The 18,952-nt window shown below is 39.8% G+C and overlaps 1 protein-coding gene across 1 annotated transcript in view; it reads left to right on the forward strand.

Moving 5' to 3' along the window:
• Positions 1–18,952, forward strand: part of lepr (leptin receptor) — a 34,614-nt gene that overhangs the window by 13,632 nt on the left and 2,030 nt on the right. Inside the window, exons 7-20 of the mRNA XM_022216275.2 lie at positions 3,295–3,443; positions 4,113–4,254; positions 6,625–6,785; positions 6,917–7,016; positions 7,286–7,385; positions 8,408–8,613; positions 10,163–10,314; positions 10,914–11,067; positions 11,282–11,361; positions 11,857–12,070; positions 15,535–15,738; positions 16,756–16,839; positions 16,944–17,046; positions 17,403–17,478. Coding sequence (XP_022071967.2) covers positions 3,295–3,443; positions 4,113–4,254; positions 6,625–6,785; positions 6,917–7,016; positions 7,286–7,385; positions 8,408–8,613; positions 10,163–10,314; positions 10,914–11,067; positions 11,282–11,361; positions 11,857–12,070; positions 15,535–15,738; positions 16,756–16,839; positions 16,944–17,046; positions 17,403–17,478 — 1,925 coding nt within the window. The remainder of the gene's footprint in view (positions 1–3,294; positions 3,444–4,112; positions 4,255–6,624; positions 6,786–6,916; positions 7,017–7,285; positions 7,386–8,407; positions 8,614–10,162; positions 10,315–10,913; positions 11,068–11,281; positions 11,362–11,856; positions 12,071–15,534; positions 15,739–16,755; positions 16,840–16,943; positions 17,047–17,402; positions 17,479–18,952) is intronic.

Here is an 18,952-nt window from a genome sequence, read left to right on the forward strand (position 1 = left end):
GTATAGTCAAACCTCCTCTGATGATCCAGAATGCAGCAACACGTCTGGTTTTCAACCAGCCAAAAACAGCTCATGTCATCCCGCTGTTCAGATCGCTTCACTGGCTTCCACTTGCTACCCTCATAAAATTCAAAACTCTGACACTTGCATTCAAAGCTACAATGAAAACAGCTCCCTCTTACCTGAACTCTCTCTTTCAGGTCTACACTCCATCCCACTCACCACGCTCGGCCAACAAAACGTGCTTAAAACAGACAACACAACAGGGCTGGCAGTTAGACTCTTCTTCTCTGTGGTTCCCCAGTGGTGGAACGAGTTACAAAGCTCTGCAGTGTCCCTCTCAGTCTTTAAGAAAACACTAAATACCCAGCTCTTTACCGAACACCATTGCACTTGACAGACTGCAATAAGCAAAGAAACATTTTCTGTTACCTCCTGCACTGCCTGTAGGCACCGCAGTCGCACTTGAACTTGTTTTATGACACTTATCAAGGTTGTTTTCTCCTGACTAGATGCTTGCTTGCATTGTATCTACTCTCAGATGTACATCGCTTTGGATAAAAACATCTGCTAAGTTTAACAGTGAATTGTAGAATTGAAGGCTGGGCAGTGTGGTCTGCTCCCAAAGAAGAGCTACTGTAGCACAAACTGATGAGGACTTTAATGCAGAAAGATGTCAGAACATGGAGTTCTGCATCTCAGATTGGTGTGTGTGGGACTGAAAAACCAGTCAACAGTCAAAGTGCACATCCTGACCTGAAAGCACCTACAATGGGAACATGAGTGGCCAGATTTTATGCATCATTTACCTGAGTAGGAGCTGCAGGGAGATGCACTATGAGAAGAAGATAAGCCAGTGGAGGCATTGTTAGGCTCTGGGGAATGTTCTTGTAGGAAGCCTTCGGCCGTGGCAGTCAGAGATGTTATATTGACAGAAGGATGATCCACCCTTGTTTCAAAAAGATTTGAAGAACATGAAAGAATAGATCTTTGGGATTCGCTCGAAAAACAGGTCCAACTCATGGAAGCACCACCTCTTCCAGGATTCCCGCTGATGACTTAATGTTGCCCAATACCACAGAACACCCTCAGAGTTCTGAGGAGTCCAGACGTTGATGGTTCAAAGCAGTTTTGGCAGCATAAGAGGGACCGACAGAATATCTGGTTGTTGGCTTTAATGCTTAGCAGATTAATGTAACTCAGTTCTCAGGAATGGTGTTCAACTCTTGTTTATTTTGAAGAAGCTCAACATGTGTCCTGATTAGTTATGGGAAAAGTCTAAGACCATTGGCTATATCACAGGATGATGTTGCAAGCTGAGAGAAACAATTGTCACAATGCAAAACCACAAAAAAGGTTAATTAAATTTTTGTGAAACCATTGAATTAGCTGAAATTGTAAACTATTTTACAATTAATATATATTCTGGTGTTTTAAATGCATATTGAAGATGTTTTTAGGACATTACAAGAAGCGACCAGTAAGCAAGTTCCCAGCATTCAGGTTTTTTCAAAGGGTAAAGGTCCTAAAAATAGATTCAGCCATGCATGACAAGGATCTTAGTCTTTTAAGCACGAACTGTTGTAACGTTCAACCTTAATGTGACAGATAAGGAGAAACTGTTTTATTCAGCTGTGAATTTTAGACGTGACTTGAACACAAGTAAAAGAAGCTGGACCCCGGCCTTGTGTGTGTGTGTGTTGAAGCTGTGAGATCTCTGCAGTGATAGAAAAGAACCTCTCATGCTGTTTGTTCAAACAGACCTCCTTGCTTAAACTCACAGAGCAGAACAGAAAGTGAATATTCCGGTGCACAAGGTGAGGCTATTAAATGTCTTGTATTTTTCCAGCCAACAATTTAAAACTATAAATAGTCAATTTAAAGTGTAAGTACAAGAAACTGTATAGGATGGGATCATCTAATGGTAAAAAAATGACTTTTAGATTTATTGTCCCAGTTTGGGCAATTTGATTTGCAACGGCAGTCAATGAAATTTATACCATAAAAACAGCATAGTACAATACATAGAAACATATATACAACTAATATAATAATAAGTGTCATCAGGTATGTTATCATGGCCGTATATGTAGCCTGCAGAGACTTAAATGAATGAAACTATTGTATCGTCTTTTTCTGCGGTTTTAGATAATGACGTTCTTTAGCACACCATGAGCGCTGACTTTCAGCTTGTGTGTGTTTATGGTACAGTGCATTTACATCATGAAAGGTCATGCTTTAGCAGTTTTTCTGTTTGCTCTGTAACCATGGAAACAGACAACAGTGGCTGCACACATTCAGATTCAGCTAAGTTTGTCTCTGAGACTTAGAGTGCAGCAGGAGCAGCCAAGGTGATTTCTCTCACTGTACTGTCAACTGTGATCAAGCAGCACGTACTTCATTTAGGAAAGCAATAAATGTTGCCTCATGTTGAGTTAGGTTTGTAAATTAGCCTTTTAAGATAGAACTAAAAGCCCTTCTTGTTTCTCATGGGAACGTATTCTGAAGAAATAGTTGAGCTGTTAGTAATAATGATGAGTAACCTCTCCTGCCCCGAAAGGCATTTTTGTGGCTGTAGGAGACTCAGCATTTTCCGTTTGTGTTCGTCAGAAGTGAGTGATCACCTGAGATATCTTTGTTATCTGCTGCACCCATCTCACCTCAGCGACTGACGTTAAATAATAAATCTGACTGATTACCTCTTACAGCCACCTGAAATGAGCACGTACACTATCAACCTCTGTAAGTCACTCACACTGAGTGGATCATTCATAGGAAATTAAAAAATTATTCTAATGACATTTCTATGTACACGTCATGTATTATTGACTAAAACGTGAAGTTAATTTGCCATATGTGACAAGCAGAGAAAGCAAATTACATGCCGGCTACATTTTCCATTAGGTCTCCATTCAAGATGTGATTGATTTATTTAATTCTGGCAAGAGAACTACAAGATGAAGATTAGTTTCATTACAGCGAATGCTGTTAGATGTACAGTGCAGTAATGCTGTATGTTTTAAAGGCTATAAATACTGATGGATAACAAAGAGTTGTAATTAATAAGAGACCTTGAGGCACTTTGTTGAGCCATAAGAAAAACTATAATCCTCTAACTGTATTTACAGGTATTTTGATAAATCCAAAGGCATTTTCTAACTTTAATTGAAGCAAGCTGGCCTTACAGCAGGATCAGAGTGGTCTTATGGTGGCATTATGAGTGATTTGCTGACCATGCAGCATATCGATTCTGTAGCGGAGCTCACAGTATGGTAATATATTCTTTTTCTGCAGTGAAACCGAGTCCTCCAGTCAACGTGTCACACATTCAGACCATTGAGGCAGAACTGATCGTTCAGTGGAACGACTCCACAGACTTTGATCTCAGCCCGCTGAGATATGAGGTCCGATTTTCCTCCAACACCACTCACCCAACCTGGCAGGTAAATAGTAGACACCAAGCAAGGATCATATACCATTTTAGAGACAGATTTTTGCAGATAACATATTTAATTATCGCTTAATCTGTAGTTTTGTTGTGTTTTTTTTGCTTATTTATGAATTAATCCTTTATCTTTAAAAAGCCAGAAAATATTGAATTAATTCTTGATCCTAAACCAAAATTCTTGCATGGAGAAAAGCAGCAAATCTTGTTTTTTTTTTAAACTTAGTGATTAAGGTGGACTTCTTGTTGCAGCTCCTAAGAGTTGATGATTCGTGAAAGTTTTCTTTTGCCTTTCTTGGAAGTCCGATAATCTGCATTTCCTTTAGGCTGTATGTCAGAGCTGAAATATCACAATCTGTTTTAGTGGTACGTTTAATGCCTTCACTTGGGAATTAAGACATAAATGAATATGTGTAGATTGTAAAGAAAGCACTAAAATCTAATGCAAACAAGCTGTGAAAGTGCAAACAAGCAAGCAAACTGACAGAAATGGCCAGCAGTCACATGATCCTGATTTTAGCTTTGATAACATTTATGGCTGAAAAGACACCAAACTGCAGCCGCATTCATGTTGTGATGATGGATTTGATTTAGTCATCGCTCTCGGGGGAACACACCCAGCTCTGTGTGTGTGTGTTTGTGTTCATTTCCCCTCCTCTATCTCCAGGTGGTGCATGCATCTGGAAAGCCACAGCGGTCTTTAGATCTGAAGCCCAAACTGAACTACACCATCCAGGTTCGCTGCTGCAGTCAGGAAGAGCCTCCGCTGTGGAGCGAGTGGAGTGAACCTCACCACATTTACCTGAACAGTAAGAACTAGTTCCTTGCAGTTTTGTGTACGGGGACAAAAAAAAGCAAAAGAGCAGCTGCTGCTTGTTGTTTGAGTTTGCATGTACTTTGGACAATTTTTATCATTTTTGCAACTTTTTTTTTTCTGTGCAGAGGGTTCATTAAATTAAGGATACAGTGGTCTAACTTAACAAAGCTGTCCTACATGTCCTGGCACTGGTTGCCAAGTCAGTCAGCATTTGACATTTTGAACCAGGTGCTTCAGTTCAGCTCTCATTTTCCCTGATAGGCTCCACAGACGAGGATTCATGGCTAATTGCAGCTAGATGGATTCAACCGCTGACCCCAGTTATCGCTCAGGCAGATTTATGCCAGTTCTATGCTATAAATAATGAATCCAGCTCATTAGTCGGAGCCAGTAATGAAGGACTCCTTTCAATATGGCCGACACCAGTAAACCCCGAGTCACAGGTTGTCCTCAAGGTTACAGATGTGGAACAAATCATTGCAGTGTGACATGGTAGCTCAAAAAAAGAACAAAAGTTTACTGTCACAGAGCTGAACATGTAGTAAATGTCAATGTAAGGTTTGTTATCATTACATCCAACTCACATACACAAGTGTAACAAGCATGTAGTGTACAAGCAACATCAGGAGCTCATAAGTGTTTAATTGTGCTTCAGTGTACTTTTTTCCAGACCAAAGGTTAATATTAGATTATGTTAAAAAAAAATCTTTTTTTAATCATGAAAGTGAAAGTTGAGAAATTAAACTAAGAACTGAGATTTGAAAGCTGTTTGCATGCTTTCAAATCAACACCGTTCCAAATGATCAGTTGTTCATACTGGCTGATGGTTAGTTTGTACTCTGCCACACACATTCCTGATTTAAAGTTAAGAGCCTGAGGGCCTCAAACAGCACAAGTGAGTCATTGAGTCTAGTATTGGAAAGTGTTGTGTTTCCAGACTAGATGAGTGAGTGTTTACCTGATTGTACACATCCAAGTTTATATGGTGATGAACAACAATATCAAACTTACTGACAGGCGAAGTGAATAACAGAAGAAGAGCTGCTGTATCACAGATTGCTGAATTCCTTTATGCTGGCTCTGACAGAAAGGTGTCAGAGCATGCTGTTCATCGCAGCTGTTTGTGTTTTGGGGCTGTGTAGCCACAGACCAGTCAGACTGACCACACTGACCTCTGGACAATGACAAAAAATGCCAGCATTCGGCATGTGGGTGTCTCGGATCAGTGAAAGAAGGTGTTTAATGAGTCATGCTTTCTTTTACATCATGTGGACGACAAAGCAAGCTGGCGGAGGATGTTCTGAGCAATGTTCTGCTGAGAAACCTTTGGTTCTGGCACTCATGAAGACGTTACTTTGACACATACCGCCTACCTAAACATTGTTGCAGACTACACACCCCCCTTCATGGCAACCTGCAGGATAATACTGCCTGCCACACTGCGAACATTGTTCAGACATGGTTTGAGTAACATCGTGTTTAAGGTGTCTCAATCCAATTAACTGTCTGTGGGAGGAAAAGCAAGTCTGAGGCCCCACGTTGTAGCTTCCAAGACTTCATGGATCTGCTGCTAATATCTTGGTACCTGATACCTTAGGACACTTTCAGAGGTCTGTTGTGTTCAGAGATGGTTTGGTGGCGTGGAGCCGACCTACACAATATTATACAGGTGGTTTTACTGTTGTGCATGTGATGTTGCCAGTCTGTTCTTCTACTGCATGTCGCTGGAAGAAACTTGACCCTCAGGTAACATGTTTGTGAGTCATGGGGTTAAAAGTTTATGAGACTCCGATATTTTCAGTAATTTCCCTGGAAGGAACCACATAAAACCTTCTTGAAGTGATGGTAGGAAGTTTTCCACAAAAATAAATAACGACTAAGAAAAACTTTATGAAAGTTTTGATAAAATACAAGAAAAACAACATATGATGACAGAACAAAAGATCACTGCACACATTTTAGTATTCACAAGAGTTTCTGTTTTGATCTGCTAATGAGTCACATTTTCTTTCTGATAATGCCAACATTGACATTGAGGTCCACACAGATGTTTCAGTCGGCTGCGTCAGAGGAGGCGGTTGGATGACAACACGCTCACAGTTCCATATCATGTGACGAATGAAAATCCCTGAGAAAGTTTTTCTCTTTTGTGAAAATCTACATGAAAACTGTTGCTGAATGAGACTGAGTCAGGTGTTTTGTTCTTTATTTTATTCTCTTTTATTGCTTGTGACATCCATTTAGCTTTTTGTTTGTTGTGGTTTCACATCAAAAACAAATTCCTAAAGATGAAAGATGAAGAGAGACGCTGGTCATTACAAAAAGTTTTCTCAAAATCTGTCACTTGTTTTCTTTTGTGCAGAGGTGAGCTACATTCCTGACAAAATAGTGGTGCGACGTGGTGAGAACGTAACCGTGTGCTGTGTGTTCAACGACCACAGCATCAACGCCAGCACGGCCGTGTGGATGCTTAACCACAAGCAGCCGCTTAATCACAGCCAGTACCACCCAGTCAACCAATGGGTAAGAAAAAACTGTCTGTGCAGGGCTACGTGTGAATCTGGGAACAGTTCCAAAATTTAAAATGACTCCCTGGTGTAATTTTAGGGAAGTAAGGTCCATGTAAATGCATGTTTTTCCTTCACTCTAACCAGGTCAGCCAGATCACAGTGCGTCCATCGGAGACTCAGATGTATGACGTGCTGCGTTGTACGAAGGAGTGGACCCTCGCCTACAGTCAGATCTATTTGGAAGGTTAGCTGTTACTGTTTGATGTCCCTAAAAAGAAATTAATTAGCATTTAAGAAATAGCTGAGCTATTTGTGAAGTCAAACATCAACATTTCACTTCTGATACTGGAAGTGCATGTCCCCTTCAGTTTTCCTGTTAAGCGAACAAAAGCAGGAAGAGTGTGGCGGCACAACAATGTGAACCAAAATAATCCCAGTCCACAAAGCTTATCTCCGGTGAGGTTTGTTTTTATTGTGTCTCAACTTTAATGTGTTTTATTCTTTGTGTTCCAGGAGCTGTGATTAACATAAGATGCAAAACAGACGGTGACATGAATGCTATGCACTGCAGCTGGAATGACACGCAGTTGACTATGCTCACATTTCGATCGAGGTAAAGCAGCATTTACCACACAGTCGATCTTCCTCAGGGTGAATTGCGCCTGTGTGTGTCAAAAGATGAGGCAAACCATTAGATCTCAGAGTGCTGAGAACCTAGAAGTCACCAAAGCATCTTGTCCTGGACGCCAAGTTCACTGAACACACCATGGAAATAGTGTGTAAATGTAAAATCAAACCAGGAAGTTCCTTTGAGCAGTTAACTTTAAGTCAGTGTCAGCAATATTTGTGGCTTCGCTGCAATAGGAAGTTTCTTCACTTCAGAAAAAGCGAAATTCAGAAAGAATGATGCAGTTGTCGCTTTTGTTGTGCAAATGCCTCTTATGCAACATCACAGCTGAAATTTTCACTGCAGCTGTCTGATTGCCTACTTGAGCTCTGTCCTTAAAAAGAGAAGAAGCGTTTGCAGGTTACCTAATTTTCCTCTATGGTAATGATAAAATTGATTTAACACAATGATATTGCTATAAATGAGACACAGGTTGCAAATAAGGCCTTTGGTTAGCCATTGATAACTGTACAACCTTCCATTTCATTGAGCGGTTATTGGTGACATTTAGGGTGTGCGGGCAAACTATTGATCTAATAGTTTATTGTTTCTTTTAGCAATTATGCTAGATATCCAGAGCTTCGATTATTTTTTTCAGACATTATTATATCTGATAGTCATGGTCATGGTGAGTAAGGATCAGAGTATGTTCAAACGGGTCCTTATGGCATACTGCATACAAACTTTTTGATTTGGAAATCAAAAGTTCTTGTTGTGCCAAAAGGCGCACTAAAAACACAGAGATGATGGAGATGTGATAATTGTTTAAATATGGGTCTAACAGCACACATCTTCAGGCTGCCTCTCCTGTAAGACATTCAGCTATTGATTAAATGGACTCTAGCTGTAATTGTTGGGAATTATCCTTATCTGCAACTGAGCGTTTGGTCCACAGCGAACGACACAAGTTCAAGAATAAAATGACAAAGCTTTGAAGATCTTCACTCTGTGTCTTTTTGTCACTGCAGCTGGTCTTACCTGTCCTGCGACGAGATGAAGAAGAGGGAGAAAGCGGGGAAGACAGTGGGAGAGATGGGGCCTGTTTGTAGATCCTCTCAGAAAACCTGCACCATCAAGCCTCTGAGAATGACCTGCTACAAACTGTGGCTGGAGGTCCCATCGCCGCTGGGTCCTATCAGGTCCGAACCTTTCTACGTGTTCCCTCAAGATCACGGTAAGCAACACGAACAGTCATGTGTGGAGAACATCATGTGCCAAGATACATAACAAGAGGGACTGAAAGTTAGCTTTAGTGATCCTTTCTATAAATGTATGTATGTATCTATGAAACTGAAATGAAACTCTTTCCTCTACTACAGCATTTCTTAGAATTGACTTTTGCATGAAATTATCAAAAACGTAGTTGATCAGTTGAGCATAGTTGGCATTCATCTAACTTGTCATAGAAGTTCTAATTACACTGCCAAGGAAATGGCGGAGTTATGTGACGGCCGGAGTACGTGAATCTGTGAATCTGTCTGTGTGAAACATTACGGAAAAACAGACCAATGGATTTGGATGAAATTTTCAGGCAAGGTCAGAAATGACACAAGGACCAAGTGATTAAATTTTGGCATTGATGCGGCTTATAATGTGGATTCACGGCTTTGTTAAAGATTTCCCGTTGCCAGATACAGCAGCCTGCACAGTGTCGCTGTAACCATGACGTGAACACTGAGTCTGCTACCCTCTGACAGTCACATGATTGCGATCCTCCTACAAATTGACCATGATTTATCAGTTGGAAATCATATAAGGAACAAACGATTAAACTGTAGGATGTTTCTTATCAATTCCTGCCGACCGCTAAGTTCAGCCATCAGCCTTATTTGAACACAGATTTACATTTCTGTCCTTCCCTCATTTCTTCACTGTAACACCTTGTCCCCGCTAGGCACTTATAGGTTTAAACACATCCTTTGCTAGACAGCAACAACGTGGAACCTTTGTCTGTCATTTTATGTAAATTTTCGGACTTTTTGGCAGCGTCTTCGTCATGTCAAGTAACTGCTTCTTAGACAACACTTCCTGTGCCGCTGGAATGGTTACAAAATAAAAGCCCGAAATATTAAAACCCCGCCTTCAAAATAGAAACATGGAGGGAATTGTTATTTTAACACTAGCAAAACCAAGTCTTGCCAAAAGTGATGAACTGATCAACACACCTTCATAAATGTAATTTACACGCAGTTTGGTATCCATACATAACATGCACATGCATAACGCATGCCTGTACTCAGCACAAGGTCACTTTTTATTAAACATTTCATTCGTTGGAAATAATAAGTTGACTCAGCAGCCTTGGCGGAGTGCTGCGCTCTCTGAGTGTTTTTCTAGTTTATTCATGTAAGTATATAACCAGGAACATATTAAGAGTAATAACGGTCTTCTGCTTAGTTGGAATATTTTAGGAGCAGACTTTCAAGCAGTGGGCACGAAGCTTCAAAGCCAACCATTGCTATATTAAAGATTCATACAAAAGGAGATGAATTATTGAATGACATCTTTAAATTCTGAGGTTAAAGTAGTGATTGTGAATCTGGAAAAGTGTAAACAGCATGACTTCAATATTATATTTGAAAATAGCTTTTAGCTATGATTCTGTATGTTGGCTGTTCTATGGCAGTGGTGATAGTTAAATGTTGTTGTTTTTTTTGTTTTTTTTTATCAGAGATTTGCTGATATTACATGAGACAAGCTGAATCTCTGTTTGTCTCCTGCAGTGAAGCCGAACCCACCCACTGATGTAAAAGCCGTGAGCCAGAGAAATGGGCATCTGAACGTCACTTGGAAGCCTCCATCTCTGCCAGTCGAAGTCCAGTGTCAGTTTCGCTACCACTCCCCATCCGCTGTGAGCACCGCGCCGGACTGGAAGGTGAGTTTGTCCGTCAGACTATTTAACCACCATCAGCCTTTGACTGAATGTTTGGTCAGCTGGCACGTTGAATTGCTGACCTTTCTCGTAAACCAATCATTTTCTCTACATACTGATAAGCATGGAATTTTTTTAATTTTTAGCAGACTGAATGAATTCCAAAGAGAAATTTCAACTCTGTGCTGCTCATTTATTGCCGTTTCATTCTGAATAAAGGACCTTAAGTTATGTTTCCTTTTGAATCTATGAAGAGCAGCAGGAACAAACATGTTATAAATAGGCCTCATGCTCCTTTACATTCAGCACAGGATGCTCTGACATGGGCTCAGCTTGTCAGTTTTACTCGAGTGATATCAGCTTGATGAAACCTTATTTCATCCCACTGACTGAAAAATTCTTTTGGAAATTGGACTCAAGTGTTTTCACATACCAGCCTTCACTCAGAATGCTGAAGAATATGAAGAACTCATTTTCTCTCCTTCCTCTGGTAAAGTGAACAGACAAATTAAACAGATGTCTACTCCACATATCAGATTGTTTTTTCCATTAGCGATATTTGTTGCTTTCCTAACTGAGCTCTAAAAATGTCCTGTGTGCAGAACCAGAGTTCAGTTCGAGTTCCCTGGGATGACGTCCTGGTACCAGACATGTGCCGGGGGTACGTGGTTCAGGTGCGCTGCATTCACGTTAAACTCACCGGAGAGTGGAGCGACTGGAGCGCCTCAGTCTACTCCACACCACAAAACAGCAGAGGTAAGACAATGTTCATTTCACCCATGAAGCAGAATTTCAAACAGAACCATCCTTTTATGATGATGATGACATTTGCAGATACAGCTTGGTGCCTGGTTTGACACTAATTTACCCCTGACCTTGGGATGTTTTTTTTTTGAAAAATTGTGCTCAGAAACATGATCAGAAATAAACTCTGTCTGTAATGATGTTCGGTAATGTGTCTCCTCCTCAGCTCCTGAACGTCCCGATTTCTGGAGAATCTTTCAAGATGATCCACACAGCCAGCGGACTAATGTCACTCTGCTGTTTGAGGTGCACAAACTAAATATTTAGCCTTATAATCAAAGGTTAATTCTGGAGATAATCTTCTTGCCAGTAAATCCTATTAAAGACCAAAAACAACTGGTGTCGTTTGTGTAGCCAAACCTGATGTCCTTTAATTCTGTGGCAAAGCACAGTATTGGCTGAAAAACTATAAAAATACAATATGTCATATTGAAATGGTAACTATAGCTTATTTTGAGCCTGACTTGCATCCAAAAGCATCATTTGCTTCTTTATGGGTAACATTTGCTAAAAACTACAGTGCCCAGCTGCTACAGGTAATTATTGGGCCTTTTTTAAATGAACAATCCATTTATAAAGATGCTCATACTCAACAGGAACCACTGAGTTTTAGGTTAGAAGTATCACATTGTTAGTTTTGGTCTTGTCATGGGATTTGTTAAAACTAAGAAGAATACAGAGATGTTCTGTCACTTAAGGCAAATCATTAAAAATGCTTAAATGTTATGATTTGTTGTGCAGCCTTTACCGGTGTCTGGGAACTCCTACTGTGTGGACGGATTTATAGTCCAGTGGCAGACCTCAGGCGGGCCTGTGACAAGGAAGCGGATCGAGCTGGTGTCCTCGTACAGCTTCGAGTGGAACCAGGAGCTGCAGATTGTGACTGTGGAAGCCTACAACACTCTGGGGAGCTCCACCAACAACATAAACATGACACTGAAGAGACAACCTAAACGTGAGTGATTGGAAGGAGGAGTAAGAAAACCCAGTGAAAATATTCTTTAAGCACATAGTGATACTGCGTGATATTTTTTGGAATATTTTGCAGACTGCTTTACAGACAACAAGCACAAGACACATACCACAAAATGTGTGACAAATCCATAGACTCTCTAATAAAGATGGACGTAGCTATCGTGACGTACACCCGTTGGTTTCTGCACTGAGAAAATGAAGCCAGGATTTTGCTACTTCCTGGTAGACATTGTGTATTTTTGGTGTCAGAGGCTGTGTCCGAAATGGCACACTAACGTACTACATACTCAATGAGTATGTACTGTATACTATGCACTTCCATTTCGGTGGGTAGCTCGCAAAGCATTATGGGGCGGTTGAGTATGACTAGTGTGGTCACCGCGCATACTTAAAAATTTTCCGGGAATAGTATACATCCGGGTATTTCTCACGTACTCAATCTTTTCATACTATCTAATGTGAACGCACTACATACTTATTTTGACGTCACACTTAGTATGAGTAGTACGTTAGTATGCCATTTCGGACACAGCCAGAGACAAAAAAAAAGATTCTCAGAGGGCGGACCCAGAGAGCAGTGATTGGTCAGACTGACTGAGAGCCAAGGACTCTGTCCCGCCCACTTTTACCGGCTTCTGCTGTTTACCAGCACTGCTGCTAACATTAGCCTCCAAAAGTGGACGTAAACTCTGCTCTGGTCAACTCACAGAAATAAACTCCATCAACATCTAGAGTGCATGACACACATATCTGTATTTTATCTGTAAAAAACTAAAGTTGCATATAAAGTGTATTTAAAGCACCAATAAGAAAATAAATATTTACTTACAGAGTTCCTTCGACGTCTGCGGGTAGAATCAGCCGAAGGTCGAAAACTAGTTAAAACAAGTCAACGAGCAGAAAAACTGTCTTAGGAAAATGTCCTGCTGCTCTACCGATAAATGAACTAGCAAATATACCAGAATTAAATCCAAACCTTGAGAACAGAGTTTAAGGTGAATGAGCGTCTAGGCTGTCTGACCTGTCAATCATTCCAGACCAGACTGTTAATCAAGTAGCCCCGCCCCCAACTTCGCAAAGCTGTAATGCTGTGTGTAAAATTCAATATTGATTTATTTTCAGATTGGCAAACTGATCTCTCATTTTGACCAGAAAAACTATCGAGAAAAAAAGTCCACCACTGCAGAAAAGCAGTCTATTGAATTTAAGTTTTTCCTGTGTAGAATTGAGGTCTATGGAGCCAGAGCTTTTTGGAGCCAGCCCTTGAGGGATGGTGTGATATTGCAAGTTTTTGACACTTCAGGTAGGCATCATTTTTGGAGCCGGCCGCTGTGTCCATCTTTATGATACAGTCTATGGACAAATCAGAATTTAACAGAAATGTGCTCAGACAAATATGAATAAAACTTCTAAACAATCATATAAAATATTTAATCCACCTGAAACAACGTAGCAGCTGTCTAGTCTAAAGCATAACTCACTCATACTAACATATTGGCATTTTAAAAATACCTTTAAGCAGATAAGTGACAGCTCCTGTAGCAGCAGTTTTAGATCATATAATCGACTAAAGCTGTGCGAACTACCTGAGGCCACAAGGGTTTTTCAGTACACTGTAAATAAAAAGTACAGGTCTACATAAGCGAGGTTAAGATCAGTCAATCCAAGAGACTTTCATCAGAGCTTAAAGATTCATGGTTATTGTGCTCGCATGTCCAAACACAGGTGCACATGTATGATAAAGGAAATAACAAGGTGGTGTGTGTCATCCACTTGAATCACAGCCGCTCTGAGCATTTCCTGACATTATTAATCTAGCCTGCTTCACATTTTTTCTGGCCTGTCTCATTTTGTCTTCCAAAAATTGACCTCCCTTTTGTCAATCATATCATATTTAATTTGAGAACAATGTGCATCAAACCTGGGGACAAAAACAGCCATATATGCAGATGGAAGCTTTAACTATGTGTCTCTCAGGAAGTTATAAACGCTGCCATTAGCTGTAGTGCAGTAAATACTATTAGCTGCATTCAGAACAGAATTAACAAGGTTCATTTTTTTAATGACTGTACTCTGTCAACAACATTTTTGTGTCTCTCTCCCATTACTCATGATTCATAGACTACTAACTGGCAGAATGAAAATGGTTTTCCATGAAAATGGGCTGTTTTTATTATTTACTTCTCAGAGAACGCTGTTTGTTTGACATTTTCTCATTATTTTTTTTCATTAAAGTATTGTAGAATTTGCATTTTCAGTCTTACTAGCAGGTAAACAACTTTGCAGTAACAAATGGCAAACAGTTAGTAACTATGTGGTGAACCTTTTAGCAGCTGGTCTAAATATTTATAATTAGTGGAAGTAAAAACAGTTTGAAAAACACAAACAGTCACGACTTAAAGTGAATCATAATGTTGCAACTTTCTCTGTATCTGTGAATGTGTAAATACGAGACATACAAACTTAAAGGATATGTCCATTCTGTGTTTGCAACTTGAATTAGTAGCCACCAGTGGCCTGGACATGGGATGGAACCCAGACTTCTTGTTGTCAGGTGATGGTACAAATTACTGCATCACTGTTCAAGTACCAGGAAAGTCTTATCTATAAATACTATAAAAAGTAAATATGAATTTATAGCAAGCTTGCTGTAATAGTAAACATTCAAGTAAATGTGCTGTTTGTTTTCCACAAAGCTAGAGAGAACTGCACCAGAAGTTTGCAACTAATTTCATTTGCGCATAAAAAAAATATCTCCTTGCTATAAATTACCTGGAAGCTAATGAAAAACATGTTCCCGGAAATGTCCTAGAAATCTATCGCTGCTGGCAAACTGTGGTTGCAAACAGCAGGTGAACATGCCTTAAAGTTGGGACAAACATATCATTTTTGCCAGAATGTTCCTGGAAGTTTTCCACTGGTTGCCAATTCGGGCAAACTTGAAGCAACATTCTCTGGAAAACTAACCTCTTTGCTGTAATTCAACCACAAGTTTGCCCTAAATGTGCCACACACATTTTGCTTGTGTAAAGGCCAAGTTAATGCAGCTTTCATAACCACACATTTTTATAAGAATTTATACTAACACTTAAGTTATTCTGAGCGCGGTAACAGTTTACATGGCTTTAGTTGCGAGACATACATCTCTAAAATCTTATAAAAGACTTCTAATGAAGATTTTGCCTCCTTCTTTTTGCACTACATTTTCAGATCTATTCAAATGTCTGTATCAAAATTTTTAATGCAAAAATAAAGCTTTTAATACTATTACCTCAAAGTCTGTAACAGGCGAGATTATGTCATCTCCTCATGTGTTCATAATCTCGGTTTGTGACAGGGTTAATAAGAGCTGAGGTTAGATTTGTTGCTCACAGTTACAAACACCTGTGCTAAAGTCAGCTAACGGCGCTCTATTAATTCAGTTGTTGCTTTTGTGCTCCGCAGGCCGCTGTGTGCGTTCGTTCCACGTGTTGGTTATCAACAGCACCTGTGTGTCTCTGTCCTGGAGCCTGCTGGACAACCGCTCTGTGCCTCAGTTCATGGTGGTCCAGTGGTGGCCTCAGAGGCAGCAGGACTCTCAGAACTCTGAACCGAGTGGAGAAACGTGGGCCAGACTGCCCTACACTGATCACCCTGTCTTTCTGACAGGTAATACTGTCTTTACTCTGTTTTTTTTATTACCATAAATTATACTGTTAACCCTCTAAACCCAAAGCCTGCCAGTGGGTTTCAAAGACATCTTATCACAAAAATAAAACAGTCCATGAGCTAATAACGTGAGGCGTACAGTGACATCATAGAATTAACCAAATCTAAACTTGAAATCATGATAGTTAATCAAAAGCGCTATATTATATTAATGTGCAATGACTCAGCTGTCAGGCAAGTTTATTTATGTAGCACAGTTCATACACAAGGCAATGTGCTTTACCATAGCAAAAAAAATACACTCAGAAAAATGATTTAAAGGAAGACATACATTAAAATTATAGAAGTAAAACATAAAGGGAGACATTAAGTACATAAAATGCATTAAAAGACAAGAAAAAAGATTGAGAGTCTAAGAGAAAGCTAAAGTAAACAGTCTGGTTTTCAGGCCTGATTTAACAGAGCCTGCAGTTTGAGCAGACTTCAGGTGACCACAGGTGAGGAGCATAGTAGCTGAATGCTGCTTCACTGTTTTTGGTTCTGATTCAGGGAACACACAGTAAATCTGTCCCTTATGACCTGAGGGCTCTGGATGCTTCATATTCATATCTGGATGTTGTAAACAACCGTCACATGACAAATATTTAGGGACTATTCGACTGAACTGCAGGCTGTGTTTACAGAGCAAGCAAGACAAAAAGGGAAACAAAGGAAGAAGTAATGTAAGAGGAGTCACCATTTTCCCAGTATCAGTAACTCCTGTGAGAACTTGGAGAAATGCCGTGATAACCCTTCATATGCAGCACAAAAGACATTTTTGAGTTCTCAATACACCTGGCCGTGGTTGTACTGCTTCCATAGATGTGAAGGACTTTATTTTGCAGTGAAAAATTAGCCCACAGTGAGTAAGAATGCAACAAAAGCAAATTTTTAAAAAATGCCAGAAAGTATTTGGGGTTCGAAGGACTATCAGTGTGTTCTCAGCTAACCTGTAACTATTTTGATGTATCATGTCAGGTAATTTCATTGGCTCCGAGAAGTTGGACTTCTCCTTGTACCCTGTGTTTGCTGATGAGGAAGGGGAGCCATTTCACACTTCAGGTACGACCACCGCTCACAAGTTTGTGTTTTACCGGTATCGTATTCCACACACTGCCAACACTTTCATTGTGCTATTAATTAAAGGTCTGATGTGTGTTTACTAGTTGTTGCAGCCTCCAGAGGAGACCCCGCAGTCTACATGTTGCTGATGATCATCTCCTTCCTCTCCATCGTCCTGTTTATCACACTGCTCCTCTCCCAAAACCAGTAAGAGCTTGTGCCTGCTGAAGCAAAAGACATTTTCACTTGCAGATCTTTCGGGTTTTATTTTCACATTTGATGTTATACCAGGTTTTAGTTGTACAACACCAATGTATACAGAATTAGTTTTTCACAGAGACACCTGTTAGAAATGATGGATGATAGTAACGTCTGGGGTGCAGCCTAATTAAGGACACAGAGACGCTGGCCTTGAAAAATGAGGAGAGTGACATTTAGCAGGTCACAGACGTGCGCTTGATGTTGGCTGAGAGGGGGTGGAGAAATTAGAAAAAACAGAGGAAGGGAAAAAGAGTGTTGAGACCAGACATGCAACCTGAATATCTGCTGTTTTTCATTTACAGGATGAAAAAGTTTATGTGGAAAGATGTTCCCAACCCCAAGAAGTGCTCGTGGGCTAAAGGAATAGACCTCAAAAAGGTAAAAATAACAACTCCATGCTGTAGCTCTGTAACAGAAAACAGCGGAACGTCTGTCTCTCTACTGGAAATACCCAGTTCAGTTTAGGTGATGAGAGGTGAATGGGTAGAGTGTGTGAGAAGCCAGATAATGCAAATGAGCAGGAAACCTTGTAAATTCTCTTGAAAGTTACCTGTCACCACTATTCAATACATGGACTCAATCAAACATTAAAATGAGTTTGTAGCAGACAGCTATCAGGATAAAATCAATTTATTGTCCAGTCTGATCAGTTCTGACATTTATGTTCTCACATGCAGCTCCTGTGGATAATACCTAAATAATAATAATAATAATAATAATAATAATAATGTTCAGAGCTGCAGTGCATGTGTGGAAACTAACCGTTGTAACCATTGACTGCTAACTTTTTATTTGCATTCAAAACCTTTTTTTTGGACTTTCTCATAGTAATTTACAACATCTGCTCGTTCATATTTGACTCAAAGGACTAATTTGCATTCTTGGGGAGGGTTAGAATAATCAACTCTCACATCTCTTACCAGCACATCTATAAAGGTCGCTAATTTCCATATGCTATTTGTTTAACCTGCAAAAAAGTTGTTTTGGATTCTGAACTAATACCTGGAAACCTCACAATGACAACAAGACTCCTCACAAATAGCTGAAAAACAAACTGCTGCATGCTGTTTTTAAGGCCAGGAGACAGGATTTTATTAATTTAAGACATCCAGGCTAGCTGTTTTCATCTGTTGTCAGTCTTTATGCTAAGCTAAGCTAAGCTAATCAGCTGCTTTAATTCAATTCAATTCAATTTTATTTATTTAGTGCCAATTACAGGTAAAATTGTTTCAAGACACTTTACTGAACCCATATGGCTGAACCCCTCAGAGCAAGCCATAAGGCGACAGTGGCAAGAAAAACACTCTTATCGAATAGAATAGAATATGCTTATTATACAGTGTATAACGAGATTGGAGAACTTCTCCTTTTCAGTGCAAAGAAATCTTTAAAAAAATAGTGCAAACAGTCTATTTACAAATAGAAACCCTGAGCAGAACCTGGGACCCGTCTGCCTGCTGGCTTTACATTTAATGTAAATATATGAGTAGTGTCTTCTCAAGTTTGACTGGAAAAGTAATGAGTACACCTCTACATTGTGACCGACAGTATTTTCTGAATTAGAAACAGCATGCCTTTGGACAAGGACTTAGAACATACCTGTTTTTATTAAAACTCCGTACTTTAGATGGACCCAACAAAACCATGCAAGTTGTCTTTCAGTGTTTTTTATCTGCTGCTCTGACAAATACAGAAACAGAAACTGTAATCAGCTTTATGCATCCACATTTCCTCTTGCTACAAGCTTCAATCCAGCATTGTTCAAGCTGTGATTCATAACGAGCAAAAATATGCAGTCAGTTTTTCTTCACCATTCAGCCATTATAATAGCAATGTCTGCAGTATCACATTT

Source organism: Acanthochromis polyacanthus, chromosome 4, assembly GCF_021347895.1.
Source record: "Acanthochromis polyacanthus isolate Apoly-LR-REF ecotype Palm Island chromosome 4, KAUST_Apoly_ChrSc, whole genome shotgun sequence".
Taxonomy (NCBI): domain Eukaryota; kingdom Metazoa; phylum Chordata; class Actinopteri; family Pomacentridae; genus Acanthochromis; species Acanthochromis polyacanthus.